The sequence below is a fragment of the Amphiprion ocellaris genome, chromosome 5 (assembly GCF_022539595.1).
Source record: "Amphiprion ocellaris isolate individual 3 ecotype Okinawa chromosome 5, ASM2253959v1, whole genome shotgun sequence".
Classification (NCBI taxonomy): domain Eukaryota; kingdom Metazoa; phylum Chordata; class Actinopteri; family Pomacentridae; genus Amphiprion; species Amphiprion ocellaris.
Genome location: NC_072770.1, coordinates 20,038,453 through 20,052,947, shown reverse-complemented (window position 1 = coordinate 20,052,947; position 14,495 = coordinate 20,038,453). Strand labels below are relative to the sequence as shown.

General features: G+C 42.5%; 2 protein-coding genes across 14 annotated transcripts in view; both read left to right on the top strand.

Annotated features, from left to right (window-relative positions):
• The window catches only part of slc2a9l2 (solute carrier family 2 member 9, like 2), a 166,101-nt gene that overhangs the window by 2,096 nt on the left and 149,510 nt on the right, over positions 1 to 14,495 (top strand). For 4 of the 13 annotated variants that reach the window (XR_008601684.1, XR_008601685.1, XR_008601683.1 and 1 more), the window contains exons 1-2: positions 561 to 628; positions 2,700 to 2,782. Coding sequence is in view for 8 of the 13 variants with exons in the window: in XM_055010570.1 (XP_054866545.1) it covers positions 2,717 to 2,782 (66 nt within the window). In the remaining 5 variants the exon portion in view is untranslated. Of the gene's footprint in view, positions 1 to 560; positions 629 to 2,699; positions 2,783 to 6,682; positions 8,361 to 14,495 lie in introns of those variants that run through there. The other 9 variants (XM_055010563.1, XM_055010565.1, XM_055010568.1 and 6 more) reach the window with 6 other exon arrangements.
• Positions 8,367 to 12,839, top strand: LOC129348924 (uncharacterized). Its single transcript, XM_055010572.1, has 2 exons — positions 8,367 to 8,986; positions 9,131 to 12,839. Exon 2 carries the CDS (start codon positions 9,508 to 9,510, stop codon positions 10,621 to 10,623), a length of 1,116 nt encoding a protein of 371 aa, XP_054866547.1. The 5' UTR covers positions 8,367 to 8,986; positions 9,131 to 9,507; the 3' UTR covers positions 10,624 to 12,839.

Genomic DNA, 14,495 nt, shown 5'->3' with positions numbered 1-14,495 from the left:
GATTAGGATGGGGAATCCAGATAGCTAAATATGCTCCTGCCTGTATGCCACTGTAGCACACTGAAAAGTGAAACCACTAATCTTACATTGCAGCTGTACAATGTTTCAGCAATATTTTCCAGGAATGTTTAATCGCTATGCAATATGTGGGGTTGGTAGTATGTGAGAGAATTCATTGTATTGTGCAGATTAAATACTTTGGAGTACTACATGTGGTCTCCATCACAACTCAAGTTCCTTCTAAAAAATCTCTGATGAAGAAACGCTGTTTTCCCGTGTTTTATATTAAACCACCTCTGCACTTCTGGAACTTCTTTGAAAGTTAATTAAATATGATTAATTGTTGCTCTCATTAGTGTTACTAGTCATGTTTAATAAAACTGGCAGGACAGAGGACACCTCAGGGAACAGTGTGTTTTTCTCAGCAGAGCAATAATATCATATAATACACTTGTGTAGTTGTTATTTCTCTAGCTGATCACAGACTGGTAAGATGACATAAGACACAGAGACATGGAGATGGAGGGAGGGACTCATTGAGGTTAATCATTTCTCAGTGTTATCACGGTTATGTCCAGGTAGTGTTCAATAGTCTCTCTGCATGGTCTGAAAGCACAGCCGTACCTGGGTAAGTGCACCCATAGTGGTAATTTTCACTGTATGTGGTATTTCTGTGGTTTTACATTTATTTTGACCAGGATTTTCAAAGTTGTGATCTCTTGTTCTTGCACCAAGCAGTCGTTTTGGCTATTAGAGTTGAGCAGAGTCGCAACAGTTAAGTGAAAGTGCTGACACTTATTCTTTAGACCTACTGTAATTTTCTGTCAATGTTTGTTACACTGTGGTTGGTTGTAAGTCAGACAAAGTAGCTAAGTGTGAAATGATTTGAAACAGTTGACTTTTTTGTGTAAGAGAGTGGAATATGACAATAAATGCAATGTTATATGACTATTTTGTAATTATTCAGAGTATAGAAAGTGGTCCTAGACAGACAATACTTCAGAGGAGTAGATACAGCAATAAGAAGATATACAACACACCAAAGAGTCTATATTTTTGTGTAAAATGTTGAAGTGCTATAAATTAAAAGTAGAGCTGACAATAGTACAACTTCAACTGCATTATACATATTACTTATCTTATCATAATCTCAGTTGTCTTATTGTTTATCTTTTAAGTTTCCATCAACCAAATGGATGACTATGCAACACATGATCAAGTTTTATCCCATGTTGTGCAGAGCAGTGCAACAGCAGCATTAGGAAAGCTTGCATTTAATTGTTACCAAGTGTTAGTTCCTGTAAGAATGGACCTGTTAATCAGTCTGAGAGTGTCCTTAGTTTCGGGTTATGTTTGTAGTTTTGGTGAGATGAGGGAGAGGTTTCCTAAAGTGACTTCCCAGAGTTTCTGATAACTAAGTGAAAAAGAGCTTCTACTGCACCCTAAACAAACAGAAAGACAGCTGTCACTCTAAAGTAACGCTCTATGGTTAGTCAGCACATGTACATCATAGTTACTGCAAATGAGATGCTAAAATGATTTAATTTTGATGTAGGATATATCTGTGCACCATCATGGATGAACTTTTACATCCAGTGAACATATTCATGTGGTGATACTGGAGCTTTAATAGCGAGGGTGCCAAAACGGTAGGCTGCAATAAATCCTTGAAGATTTTGGATGTACACCCTAAGATAAAAATGATATAGTTTGAACTGGCATTGAAAATAATGGTATTAAGCACAGTAACAACATCCAGATTAATAATGAACACTTCTGAAGAAAAGCCACAGTATTATTTTAATCAATTCGTTGTCATAATTATTAATAAGCTATGATTACAACATTTTGATGTGTAATGTGTTTTGTAAAGAATTCAGTTCACAGCTGTAATTTTTCCTCCTCTGGACTCAGAGTCCTGCTGGTTTAAATTTGCATCTAATCAAGGGCTCATTTTGTCTCCAGAACCCGACTGAATGCTATTAAATGTAATTAACTTTACTGGCTACTATTAGTAGCACATGAAATGTTTATTTCTGGATGTTTGTCCAAACTTCCTGTAACGCAACTTCATAGAAAAGTTCAGTTGTCCTTTTTTTTAACAAATGGTTTTGAGTTTGACAGTCCAATGCCCTGCAGTGCATGTACTGATATAAACTCTGCCTGGCGCACAATTGCACTTATTTTGAGAGCAGCACTTTTTCTGCTGGCCAGTGTTTCTGAGTGTTGCTGCTTTTACAGCCACTAGGGGGCAGACTCGGTCTTTGCTCAGTTGTCTGATACACTTGGCCACCATTGTGGAATCCAATTTTGTATTGTAGTACAAACCCAGACCATTGTGTTTTTTTCCTGTTGTTGAAAAATTGGGTGATAATCCAACACTTCACACTCTGATTGTGGTAAGATGTCCCATACGTTTTTGCATGTTAGAAACCTAATTATCACTTGAAATGTTAATCCTAAACTTGTGACCAAGTCCTGAACTATAATCCTTAGTGTTTTTGTGCTCATGTCTGCAGAACACGTCAGCACACACAGGTTCTGTCATTTCCTTTCTCAAGCAGATGCTTCACTCAGTAGTTTCACAGATAAACTCCGCTTCCCCGTCCTTGCTGGGAAGCGTGTCTTGTCTTTCTACAGAGATTTTATGTAAATTAAATGTCTCCTGTCATACCCTCATCATGACCCTCTCTTTTAAGGTTGCTGAAACCTGAACATGGGCAAACAGAATGACGACAAGGCTGTCCATGAGATGGGAAACGTTGAGGAAAACTCTGGGAAGGTTAGTGTAATGAAGCCACTTAATTATTTATGCCTTGTACTTATTCTTCTGACAGGACAGGTTCCAAATGATGTGATCAGATATCTCTTGTAATAAATTAGACTGGTTTCATGGAAGGATTGCAGAGTCATCATGAGCAGCATGTAAGTCACAGCTGCTTTTGTTATTTGCCTATTATGTCATACATTAACCTGTGATGTATGGCCTATCTATGGGCATGATGTTTTTGTGACTGTTCTTCACCTCAGCAAATATGTACATGACCTTTGTAATTTAAATTCTGTCCTGCTGCCGACACAGAGATCGTCTTCACTGTTTATGCTAAAATCGCATCAAAATTAGATTTAAGTATCACCAGAAAAACTGAACTGATGAGATAATAGTGACATTTAACAGATTAACCGCAACACAAAGTATGCATTACAAAAAAGTCATTCAGTCAAGTAAATGGTAAGATTTATTTATTGTTGTACACAGACACTTCTGTTTAGATTTTTGGTTTATTGACATCTTTAAATGTTCATCGGTGATAACTCCTAATAAATCGATAGGCGGACAGCGTTCACTTACCCTCATCTGCCCACTATGAATGTGCAAACATCAGCGCTGCAGCTTTGGTCTTGCCGCCTTTCCTGTGCCAGTTTCACTGATAGCATCCAACTAGTCAACAGTAAAGTATCTGGAATGCACTTTTCATTTGAGTCAACTTTCATTTGAGTTAATAAAGATATTAACATACAGCTTCATCTGCGTTTTTTAAAATCTAAGCTGAAAAACTGCTGTCAAGAAGGGGTACAGTGTCTTCATGCACGTCTACCTATATTCTTCAGGCACAGTGAGACATTTAAAATGCATACATGCATAAACTGTCATCATGTAAGAAATATTTGCCTGTGTGAGTTGTGATGGTACCAAATGTACTCTCTGCAAAGGTGCTGTAGAAGCCAATCCAGTGTCCAAACATTTAATTAGTTCAGTTAAACATTAATTAATTTGACTCTTGAATATTGAATTGAAATGAGTTTGCTTTACTTGAGAGGCTCCACGGACAGCGGATGTTGGGGTTTTGAAGCCCCATGAGGAAAATGTTTGGTATGTTATATTGTTCTGTATAAATAAAATGGACCTGTCTTCACTACTAAAGTTTTTGTTCATTGAAAAAAATATTTACATCCAGATTACAAGTCATATAAACAATAACTGTACAACTGGTTTCTCCAGTAAGCTCTTTACTGTGTTTTTTGAATTAATGACTGTAATGGAAGTGACCTCTTTTTTAGCTTAGAAATATGGAAACTTCTCTCTTAACAATGATTTTTCCATGAATTTAGGGAGGTGTTCTATGTGCCTAAAAAGAAAACAGGATGCATTTTCTCTAATCCCCGTAGTGTCACAGTTGAGAGAGTGACCTAAAGCTATTGACTGGCACAGAGCCCTCGTAAGAGTCACATGGTAGAAGAAAAAACAACCATGTGGAAATTCATGCTCATAGATTGCTTAACTGTGCAGAGTGACTGCACAGCGGTTGCTAAACTGTGTACATGGCCTTACATGTCATGAACCGATCCAACATTAGGGCGAAGATAGCACATTTCCATACACCTCTGTCTTGTTAAAAAACTGCACGTGAACCAGTTTGTGTATTAAAAATCAAAGATGAAGTGATACAGTAATCAAACAGGAGATTGAAGTGTCTAAGGCTGAGTACAGCTCATTCTGTTGTTCTGTTGTGTATCCCCTGTACTGTGCACTCAGTCCACCAATGAGTGTGTTTGGTTTATTATTTTCGTATCCTAAAAAATACCATGCCAGCACTCTCTGCTTTTATCTGTACAGGATTAGATCCTTCATGGCAAATGCTTGGATTCTAATTTTTTTTTCTAACCGTTCTTTAGTATACAAACCTCCATAGTCTCAGTGATGTTGTGACCTCTTGATATACACTCTCATGTCTTTCTCAAAGTCTGTAGGATTAGCTTTAAGCCGATTCGTGGGAATCCTTTACCATGCATAGCAAGCACAGTAAAGCAGATGCTGCAACATTTATGCAAATGAGAAGAGGAACTCCGCTGGGCCAGAGCTCTGCAAGGACGGATATCACAAGCACATTTTGCAAGCATATTATCACTGGTGAGCTTTCACCTTTTCAAAATGGAGTACAGATATAGGAGGAGATTTAACACAGCCTTTACTTAACACTTCTTTATAGGGTGTTGATGGATTTCTTCCAAGTTTGTTAAAAAGAAATGCAGATACTCCGGTTCAGTAGCTTGCAGTAGCAAACTGCTTATCTCCTTTCATTGAGATGTGGTTCCTTTTAGTTTCTTTTTTCAGAGGATTATTTAGCAGCTCAGATCAGATTACTAACTCCTAAGTGCCTCATTTATTTCGTCAACACATCAAATTTAGTTTCTTATCACTGATAGATGCTGATGATCTGATCACACATTTTATAAAATTAAGAGAGAGATGCTTTGAGTCAATTGTACCTTCTCTTCCCTCTCTGTCATTAGCAGATACGAATCTATGCTTTTCACTATGACGTCCAATCCTTAAAATTGGCTTCATTTTCTCCTCTTTTACACTCATGACTAATCTACTATTCTTTCCCTTCTGACTCTTCCTTGCATCAGCCCCTCTCCATTTGGACCTGTTGTAACAGATCACGTAGCTGTCTTTAGCTGCTGCTATGTCGTGTTGCTGCGATACTTGAAAAACTAAATTTTGATCTCACTAACTAATGTATGATGCACACATGTTCAAGAAAGTGTTGATTGTCTTTCAGTGAGGTGATTTTTAATGATTGCAGCTTAATCTAATCCCTTTAAGACTTTCACTTCACAATTTTGTCCAAAGTCTTACTATATGATGTTCCAGTTATGAAAGGAAAATTACACTTTCAGAATTAGTTTTCCTAAAAATGAAACAAACTCTATGAACTCAGCAATACTGTTTCGAATTTTTGTCCTCATATCATATAAGAAGATTATACCATGACACTGTATTTAAGCCCAGTGGTACTTTAACCTTAATTCTAAAGTCTATGTGCTATTAAATTTCTGACACTGTCTGAATTTTGCATTGTCTCCAAACTGGCTGACGGTGGATGCGTCTAATAGTGTGATCTAGGGCTGATGTTTTGGAGTGATGACCAAAGTTTCCTGTACAACTGTAAACTTCTGTTTGCTCTAAACTTCCATCTCAGACAGCCAATTTGAGAATATTTATTTAGTACATCCAAGTTTTCCCATTGCAATATATAACAACAACTGCCTAGATCAGGGGTGTCAAACATAAGGCCCACGAATCCAAACCGGCCCGTGGGATGACTTTGCAAAGTGTAAAAATTACAGAGGTGAAATAAGTACTTACTGTGAAAATATTTAAAGACATTGAACATTGTGCAATATAATGCCAATCAGCAGCTTCAGTATGACAGAGTCTGGTTTGGTGAAACTCTATTGCTGATGCACTGCCACAACTTTTATGTATTTTTTTTATGTAGAAATTTGATGCATTTACAAGGCAGGTTGATAAGTGAACCTTTTCCTTAATACTCCCTACGATAATTTGTGTGGTATATCGGTTTAGGTGGTCAAGATCACTACACAGATGTGGAAATGAATGTAAATTTAATATAATATCTAGACCTTGACAACTTGTTTTGACCACAAAGTAAAATACTATATTGTTCAGTTCCACATACTTGTGACTAAATGTTATGTCCCTTTGTAGACACATTGTGATCTGTAAGTAGTGATACACACATGATAAGCAAGAGGCATAATATTGTTAAAATTTCACTTATTTTTCTTAAGAAATTTCAGGTTGTTCATAATGTTCTGTAAAGAGATAGTTCATTAAATGTGAACATTGCCAGAGTGTACTTTTTTGAACTAAAACAAAGGGAAGGATTTGGAGTTGTTTATGTTTATGGGTTATTATGCTTTAATTTTACTGCTCCGGCCCACTTGAGATAAAATTGAGCTGAATGTGGCCCCTGAACTACAATGAGTTTGACACCCCTGGTGTAGATCACCCTCATATCTGGTATATACAGTCCCCAGAAGATGACTCCTAGTAGTTCGTCATCCCTTAACCCTTCGTCTGTTATTGCAATGAGCCCAATGTTTATACCTATTAATCAGTCAAAGTTTATTTCTATTGCCCTTTACAACAGCCCAAAGGGTGACCAAAGTGCTTCACAGTAAAAAACAAGAAAATAACTTAAAAACAATACAGTAACTTACAACAGGACAAAAAATCCCACTCGCACTCACACCTACGGGCAAATCTAGAATAATCAATTAACCTCAGCATATTTTTGGACTATTTATATACTATTTTTGGACCTCTGCACAAGAAATATAAAAATCACAATGCAGTGGTGCTCTCCAGAGTAAAAACTCTTTCAATTATTACTCCGCACCATCTTCTGGCCTAAATGTCAACTTCGCACACAGGATATGTCATAATGAAATCTTGCCATAAAATCTGCAAAGCACGCTCATCCTCCCGAGGGGAAAGATGGTTCAAATTTAATGACTCTGTGGCCTTTCCTCTTGTGCCACCCTTAGGATGAAGGTTCTGATTTTAACCTCTTATGTACTGAAGCTCTCACAGGAGCAACTCTTTCTGTTTGTGTTGTGTCCTGCTGTCTTCTGTTATGGACCTTAATTAAATGCTTTTGGGGCTTCACACTTTTAGTCCTCTGGTCTTCCAATTCCAAGCATCCTTTGAAGCCAATCTTAAATCTACAGAGAGGTGACAAAAGTAAAACTTGTATGTGCGACCCAACAACAACTACTACTTTTTTGTATGTCACATTTTAAAATCAGAGTCTGCAAAGTGCTGTACAGACAATGTAAAAAAAAAAAAGAAAAAAAGAAGGATACTCAGGAAGAACCTTGAAGAGCAGAAGGCTGGTCCAAACATTGTAAAAGATTCTCAGAATAAACTGGTACAACACCAGATAAAATAATAAATTGCCACATTCAAGTAAGGTAAGGAACAAGTTGAATATAAGAAAATAGAAGGTAAAACCATAAACACAAATCGAAAAATGATAACAACAGTAGCAATAAGTACATAAATAAAGTGTAAAAGAGAATTAAATGAACAATGAAATAACTAAAGTAAAAATAAAACAATTGTAAATAAAATTAGAAATAAAAATAGAAATAGACGACATCACATAAAAGCAAACTTATAAAGATGGGGTTTAAGAAGTGATTTAAAAGGGAAGGATCGCTGCAAATCAAAGGGACATAAGGTGCACATACTGGTACACTGATACGCATGCGCAACAGAAAGCAGGAACGCGTAGTGTCACGTGTGTCACGACGTGCTTTTTGCGTACCTGACGGTCAGGTAAGGACGGTGTGCAGCAGGCTGAAGCTAAGGAGGAGCTGGCTAAAAAGTTGTGCAAGGTTTGCAGCTTGCCCCCACATCTAGCAAACGTAACAGGCGCGTTTTGAAGATGCTCAAAGAATTTTAATTGTCCATTTTTTGACAAGGTTGTATAACTAGACGACAAAGTTGTTCGCTGCTTGCACAGACGAGGCTGCTGTAATCGATGGTGAGTACAAAAGTATTGTCGCAAAACTGCTGCTGCTGCCTCTCTGGTGCACATTCTGGAGAAACGCGCAAAATCAGCTGATCTGTGAGACATTCAGTCGCTCCGCGTCAAACAGTTTTGTTCAAAGAAACGTGGAGCAAAAAAAATGTAATAAAAATACTGCTGTGCTGGAAAAGTTGTGTTACGACATTGCATCACTTCTGTGAAAGTGGATATGTTTCATAGTATCTAGATCAGGGGAGTCGAACCATTTTAGTTCAGGGGCCACTTAGGGCTTTCGACCAAAGAGCACCAGGTGCTAGGTTGGTTCAAAGTTGAGAGCCAGTGCTTTTTTGGTTCAAATCTCGTGCTGCCCCAGAACGGGTTTGTGTTTCCACTCAAGAAGGAGCAAAGTTGGAGCTGCGTCATTGCGCCGCCACAAAACGTGTGTACATACTGCGTACGTAGCCGTTCAACAGCGTTCACGCCGTACGGAAACCCACACAACAACAATGGAGGACTTCATTGGAGTGGTGTTCATGGCTTTGCTAGTGTGTCTCGCCATCGCTGAACAGTAAAACCTTCTGTTAGGGGTTACCCATCGGCGTCGCCGTTCCAATGCCCGGCGATCACGTTTGAGAAGAAAGGTAATTATCAAAGACGTTTGGATACTTAACAGTAAACGTGCTAGCGTTAGCTTAGCTACTTAGCTTCGACTACGCTTGCATTGATTACTTAGCGGTTAAACACGCGCAATAAGTTGATGATCATATCTATGTTTATCTTTTTAGATGTTTTTAGATGTCACCCCGCCCTCTGCCCGTGACATGCTCGGCTCTCAACTCTGGCCACCTCTGGCCCAGCAACGAGTTGGTGCCCGAAAAAGCCCCAGTTTTTGGAGCCCGGAGCCTCAGCTCCGGTGGTGGAAAGACAAAAAACCGGCGCCAAGTCGGGCACTGGCTCCGACTCCAAACGGGCTCCACCCCGGTCGAAAGCCCCCAGGCTGCCCAGTTTGACCTCAAGTGGGCTGGAACAGTAAAATCATAGCATAATAACATAAATAACTCCTTTGTTTTAGTACAAAAAAGTACAAGTATATTCTTCCCATTTAATAAACCATCTCTTTACAAAACATAATGAGCAACCTGCATTTTTTAAAAAAATCAAAATGAAAATATTACCTAAAATCAACCATCTCTTCTCCATGATTCCATTTAAACCCACATCAAAGTGGTTCCAATCGTTAGACTCCGCTATTGGTAAATTCTACTCAAAGAATAAAAAGGCTAAAATCAGTTTGACTACCCTCCAGAAGAATAAATCCGAAGGGGGACTGGAGGCTCCCAACTTCATATATTATTATTTATCCAACCAATTACAATATCTCACCAAATGGATACATCCACATGAAGAATATAACTCCTGGCTGGAACTAGAACAGTTAGATTGTAACCAGATCAAAATCTCTGACCTTCCCTTTATCACTTCTGCCCTTAAACATCACTCCTGCTTCAAGAACCCAATGATCGCTTCCACCTTGTCTGCTTGGTGGAAAGCACTGGAAATCACAGGCTCCCAATTAAAACCCAGTATACTCTCCCCAATCTGGCACAACCCTGATTTTGCCAACAACAAAATAGCTCTTTATTTCAGCACATGGGCAGAGAGAGGAGTCACCCACCTCCATCACCTTCTTGATGATAACATATTTAGGACATATATAAACTTATTCCAAACATTTGAAATAAGAAATGGAAATTTTCTTCAGTACCTACAGGTAAAGAAGACTATTACAAGTAGAATTCCATCGCTTCAGACTACTTTACAGCCAACGGATTTACAGCCACCTGAATTTGTCGAATACATTGTGAAACTGTCTCCAAGAAATAAAAAGAATCTCTCAAAAATTTATAGTTTACTCTCAAAGACACACTCTATACACCTACCAACTCAAAAATGGGAAAAAGACGTATCCAAATCTTTTGACTCTGATTTTTGGACCCAGATCTGTGAAAACACATTTAAAATGACTAAAAACACCAACTTACAATTGATCCAATTTAAGGTGCTTCACAGAACGCATATAACGCAATATAAACTGTATAAAATGGGCTTCTCACGCTCAGACACATGTACGCAATGCACCCAAAACATGACTGACACTTACTTTCACGCTCTGTGGCTTTGTACACCCGTCTATCAATTCTGGGTAACGATCACAGAAACTCTCCAATATTTTGGACTGCGGGATTCCGCACTCCCCGAACGTTTGCCTAATTGGTGATCTAACGCAAACAGCCCTACGAGACATTCATATCCAACCCACACTTGCAGCTATCGCCATTGCCAAAAAAACTATTTTAGTTAACTGGAAAGATAAGAAAGCCCTCAACATCATCCATTGGCTGAACCTCCTCACAGAGCACATTTCACTTGAGAGAATATCTGCTATCGGAAAAAACCATTTAGACTCCTTCAAAGAAAAATGGTCTCCATTTATTAAATCAATAAATATTAATCTATAGCCTCCGCTTGTATGTGGGCGTATGCCACTTCCCTCATAAAATTGTAATTATTATTCTGTCTGTGTGTATGGTCTGACTTCTGTCTGCTTTATTTCAGTTTATTAACCCTCTACCTTTTTAAGTAGGATGGCACCATGGACTTCAAGGCTGTGTGCATGCACTGGTGGTGTCCCTTCCCTATTGCTCTTGGGGTTGCTCTCTGGCTCTGCAGGGCCTGCGTGGCTCGGGCCCCTCTGCCTGGGGGTGGGTGTCCCCGGTGTCTCTCCCTTCGAGCCCTGGGTCTGCTGGGTCTGTGCGCTCTCCCGGGGCCTTGGGGGTGGCGGCGGCTGGTCTCTTCTGGGGCGCCCTGGCTGGCCCTGGGGTTTGGGGTGGGTCAGCCCTCTGGTCGCTCCCCTGTCCCTTCCTGCTCTGCTTCCCTCCTCCTCCCTCCTCTCCTGCCTGGCCGCTCGTCCTCATCCCTCTCCCTCCCCTCGGGGGGCTGGGGGCCCTCCGCTGCCTGGGGGTCTGGCATGGGGGCCGGGTGGTCTCTCTGGGGGGGTGGCTCTGGCTCATCCGGGCACAGGCCTTGATACTTACCTGTGTGCCGCCACTGGAGATTAGTTTCTGCTGGCTGGGGGCTTCTGTCCGGGCCCGGTGCTGTCCTGGGGAGTGGTGGGGTGGGTGGGGTCTCGGTGGTGCTGCGGGGTGGGCGCCCTGCATCCTGGACGTGCCGGCTCTGGGGTGGGCGTGGGGGCTCATGGCCCTCGCTCCCTGTGGTGCGGCCTGGTCCTCCCTCCGGGGCAGGGTGCTGCATGCGGCTGGCCCGTGGTGGGGCTGTGGCGCCTACCGGGGCGCTGGTCTAGCGCTGCGACTTCTGGGGGTTTTGGTGCTGGCTGGGCCGGTCGGGTTCGTGTGGGCCCTCCTCGGCCTCTTGCTTCTGGGCTCTGGGGGTCCTCTGCATCAGTACCAGTGGTCTTACTACCTGTCTCCCCCGCTGCTCTGTCCTCATGGGCCGGATCCACACCAGACTGCCTCTTACTGTGCACTTCACATACTTCACACATCACTGTATATAGTTACTCTTAGGCACATATAGGGACACAACAGTTAGGGCCCTGAGAGCAGGTGGGGGCAGGAATGATGGGCTCTGTGGTGGGGCGGATGGCAGGGCTCTACGGCCTTGTCTCTTCCCCATCACCCTCTTGCTTGCCTCCCCTGCTCTCTATGTTTTTAATGCACCACACACACTCACACCTTGGGGGTAGGTCTGGGACAGCTCGGGGAACTTGGGTCAGGGTAGGCTGCAGAGTAGCCATCCTCTGTGGTCCTCTGGCCCGCCCCCTGGACGCCTCGCCCAGCCTCCCCACTTTTAATGCACCACATGACACTCAGGGTTATACTACCACGGTGCAGGGATAATGTCTCCAGTCTGGGATCGGGAGACATATTAATAGGGAGTAATGGGGGAGATTTCACTAATATGGCCTCGCTGGTGGGACCCGGCCCCCTTATAGCTATGGGGTGGTGGGGGTGGACCATCATCTGTGTTGCTGTGGCTGGGGGGTCCCCGGGACCTGGGGGCTGTGGTCGGGGGGGGTTCTCCTGCGTGCCCGACGGGTCCAGGCTGGTGCGATGGCTCTTGGTGGGCTGCGGGGGCTGGATTGGCCGTCCTGGTGGGCGCTGTGGCTGTACTGCGGGCTGGTGGCATGTGGTGGCTCTGTCCTGGTGGGTTGTCAGGGCGCATTGCAGGGGGTGGGGGCCCTGGGTGTACTGCGCTCGCCTGAGGCCTGGTGCGGGGGGTATGCAGGGTGCCTCCCTGTTGGCGTCGCCGGGCCCCACCACACTGTCCATTTCTACCCTCTGGACTCGCATCGGGTCCCGGCTCCGATTTCCTCTGACCGGCTCCCGGTGGTGGCCTGCCTTGTGATGGGCTGGTTGCCGCCCCTTCGGTGGGCCGCTCGGCCCCTGTGTCTGGCTTCCTGGCTGCGTGGGGCCGTTGGCCCCCTCGGGGTGGGGTGGGGTGGGGATGGGTGGGGTGGGGGTGTGTGGGGTGGGGTGGGGTGGGGTGGGGTGGGGTGGGGTGGGGGTGTGTGTGTGTGTGTGTGTGTGTGTGTGTGTGTGTGTGTGTGTGTGTGTGTGTGTGTGTGTGTTGTGGGGGGGGTGGTGTGTGTGTGTGTGTGTGTGTGTGTGTGTGTGTGTGTGTGTGTGTGTGTGTGTGTGTGTGTGTGTGTGTGTGTGTGTTGTGGTGGGGGTGGGGGGGTTGGGTTGGGTGGCGGGTGGGTCCTCGTGCCCCGGGCCGCCTGGGTCGGTCTTGTCGCGCTGGGGGTGTCAGTAGCTGCTCCCTCTTGTTCTCCGGGTTCGCATCGTTCACGGTGGCCCCGGTGGCTCTCTGGGGGTGCCGCCCTGTGGCTCCTACGGCCTGGGGGGAGGGGTGCCCTGTTGACTTGGCCTTGTCTTGCCGTGATTGCTGTTCTGGACTTCGGGGTTCTTCACACTTGCATGTTTGATCAGGTCTCGCCAGCTACTGCTGAGTCCCATTTCAGTGAATGATGGGACCCGCCAGAATGTGCTGAGAATCTCTCCAGAGTCTCTACCCTAAACTCATTCTCTCTTGCACTAGTATCCTTTTCTGGCCTATTCTATTCTATTCTATTCTATACTATCAAGACATCCACAATTATGGTGCTCAGTACCGTTTGTTTAATTATTTATTTATTGATTTTCTTCTTCTTTTGTGCTGGTTTGGTTTTCTTTTCTTTTTTCAAATTTTTATTTATTTATTTATTTATTTATTTATTTATTTTTTGATATACAGTTAGTAATTGGGAATAACACACCACCTTACAATCTTTAATTGCAATAGCACCGCCTGTTAATTTCTATCCCTGTTCGTCCTGTTTGTCCTGTCCAGTCTTTGTTTCCCCCACACATCACTGAGGTGTAGCACTGCCCTCCCTGGCTTATAATAGGGAATTCTAATAAAGAATGTCTGCTTAGCTTTCAGGGAGGGCTGGTGATGGTCACACACATGCACTAAATATTAAAATATTTGGCCGCAAGACTAAAATAGGCATCAATCTCATACAATGTTGACTCCCATTTTGTGGAGTTAAACAATGAGAACAAATGCAGATAAAAAAAAAAAAAAGATAAGTGCAATTTCAACAATATTATACGTCAGTTAATCATCATATCTGCATTACAACTTACAGTTCACAGTGTGCCTACAAAGGCACAGCATATTTATTCACTGTTATCTGGAACTGAACAATATAATATTTTACTTTATTATCAAAAGAACTTGTCAAGATCTAGACATTATATTAAATGTACATTCATTCCCACATCTGTGTAGTGATCCTGACCACCTAAACTGATACAGTGTTGGGGAAAAAGGTTATGTTATCCCCCTGCCTCATAGATGGATAACATTTATACATAAAAAAATACTGCACAATGTTCAGTGTCTTTCAATATTTGCACAGTATCTATTAATTTTTACTTCTGTAATTTTTACTTTGCAAAGTCATCCCATAGGCCAGATTGGACCCTCTGGTATGTTTCACACCCCTGATCTAGATGCTCTGCGTGGAGGCATGAAACACTTAAAAATATCATTGCAACTGGCTACGAGTGATCACAGTGATCTGCA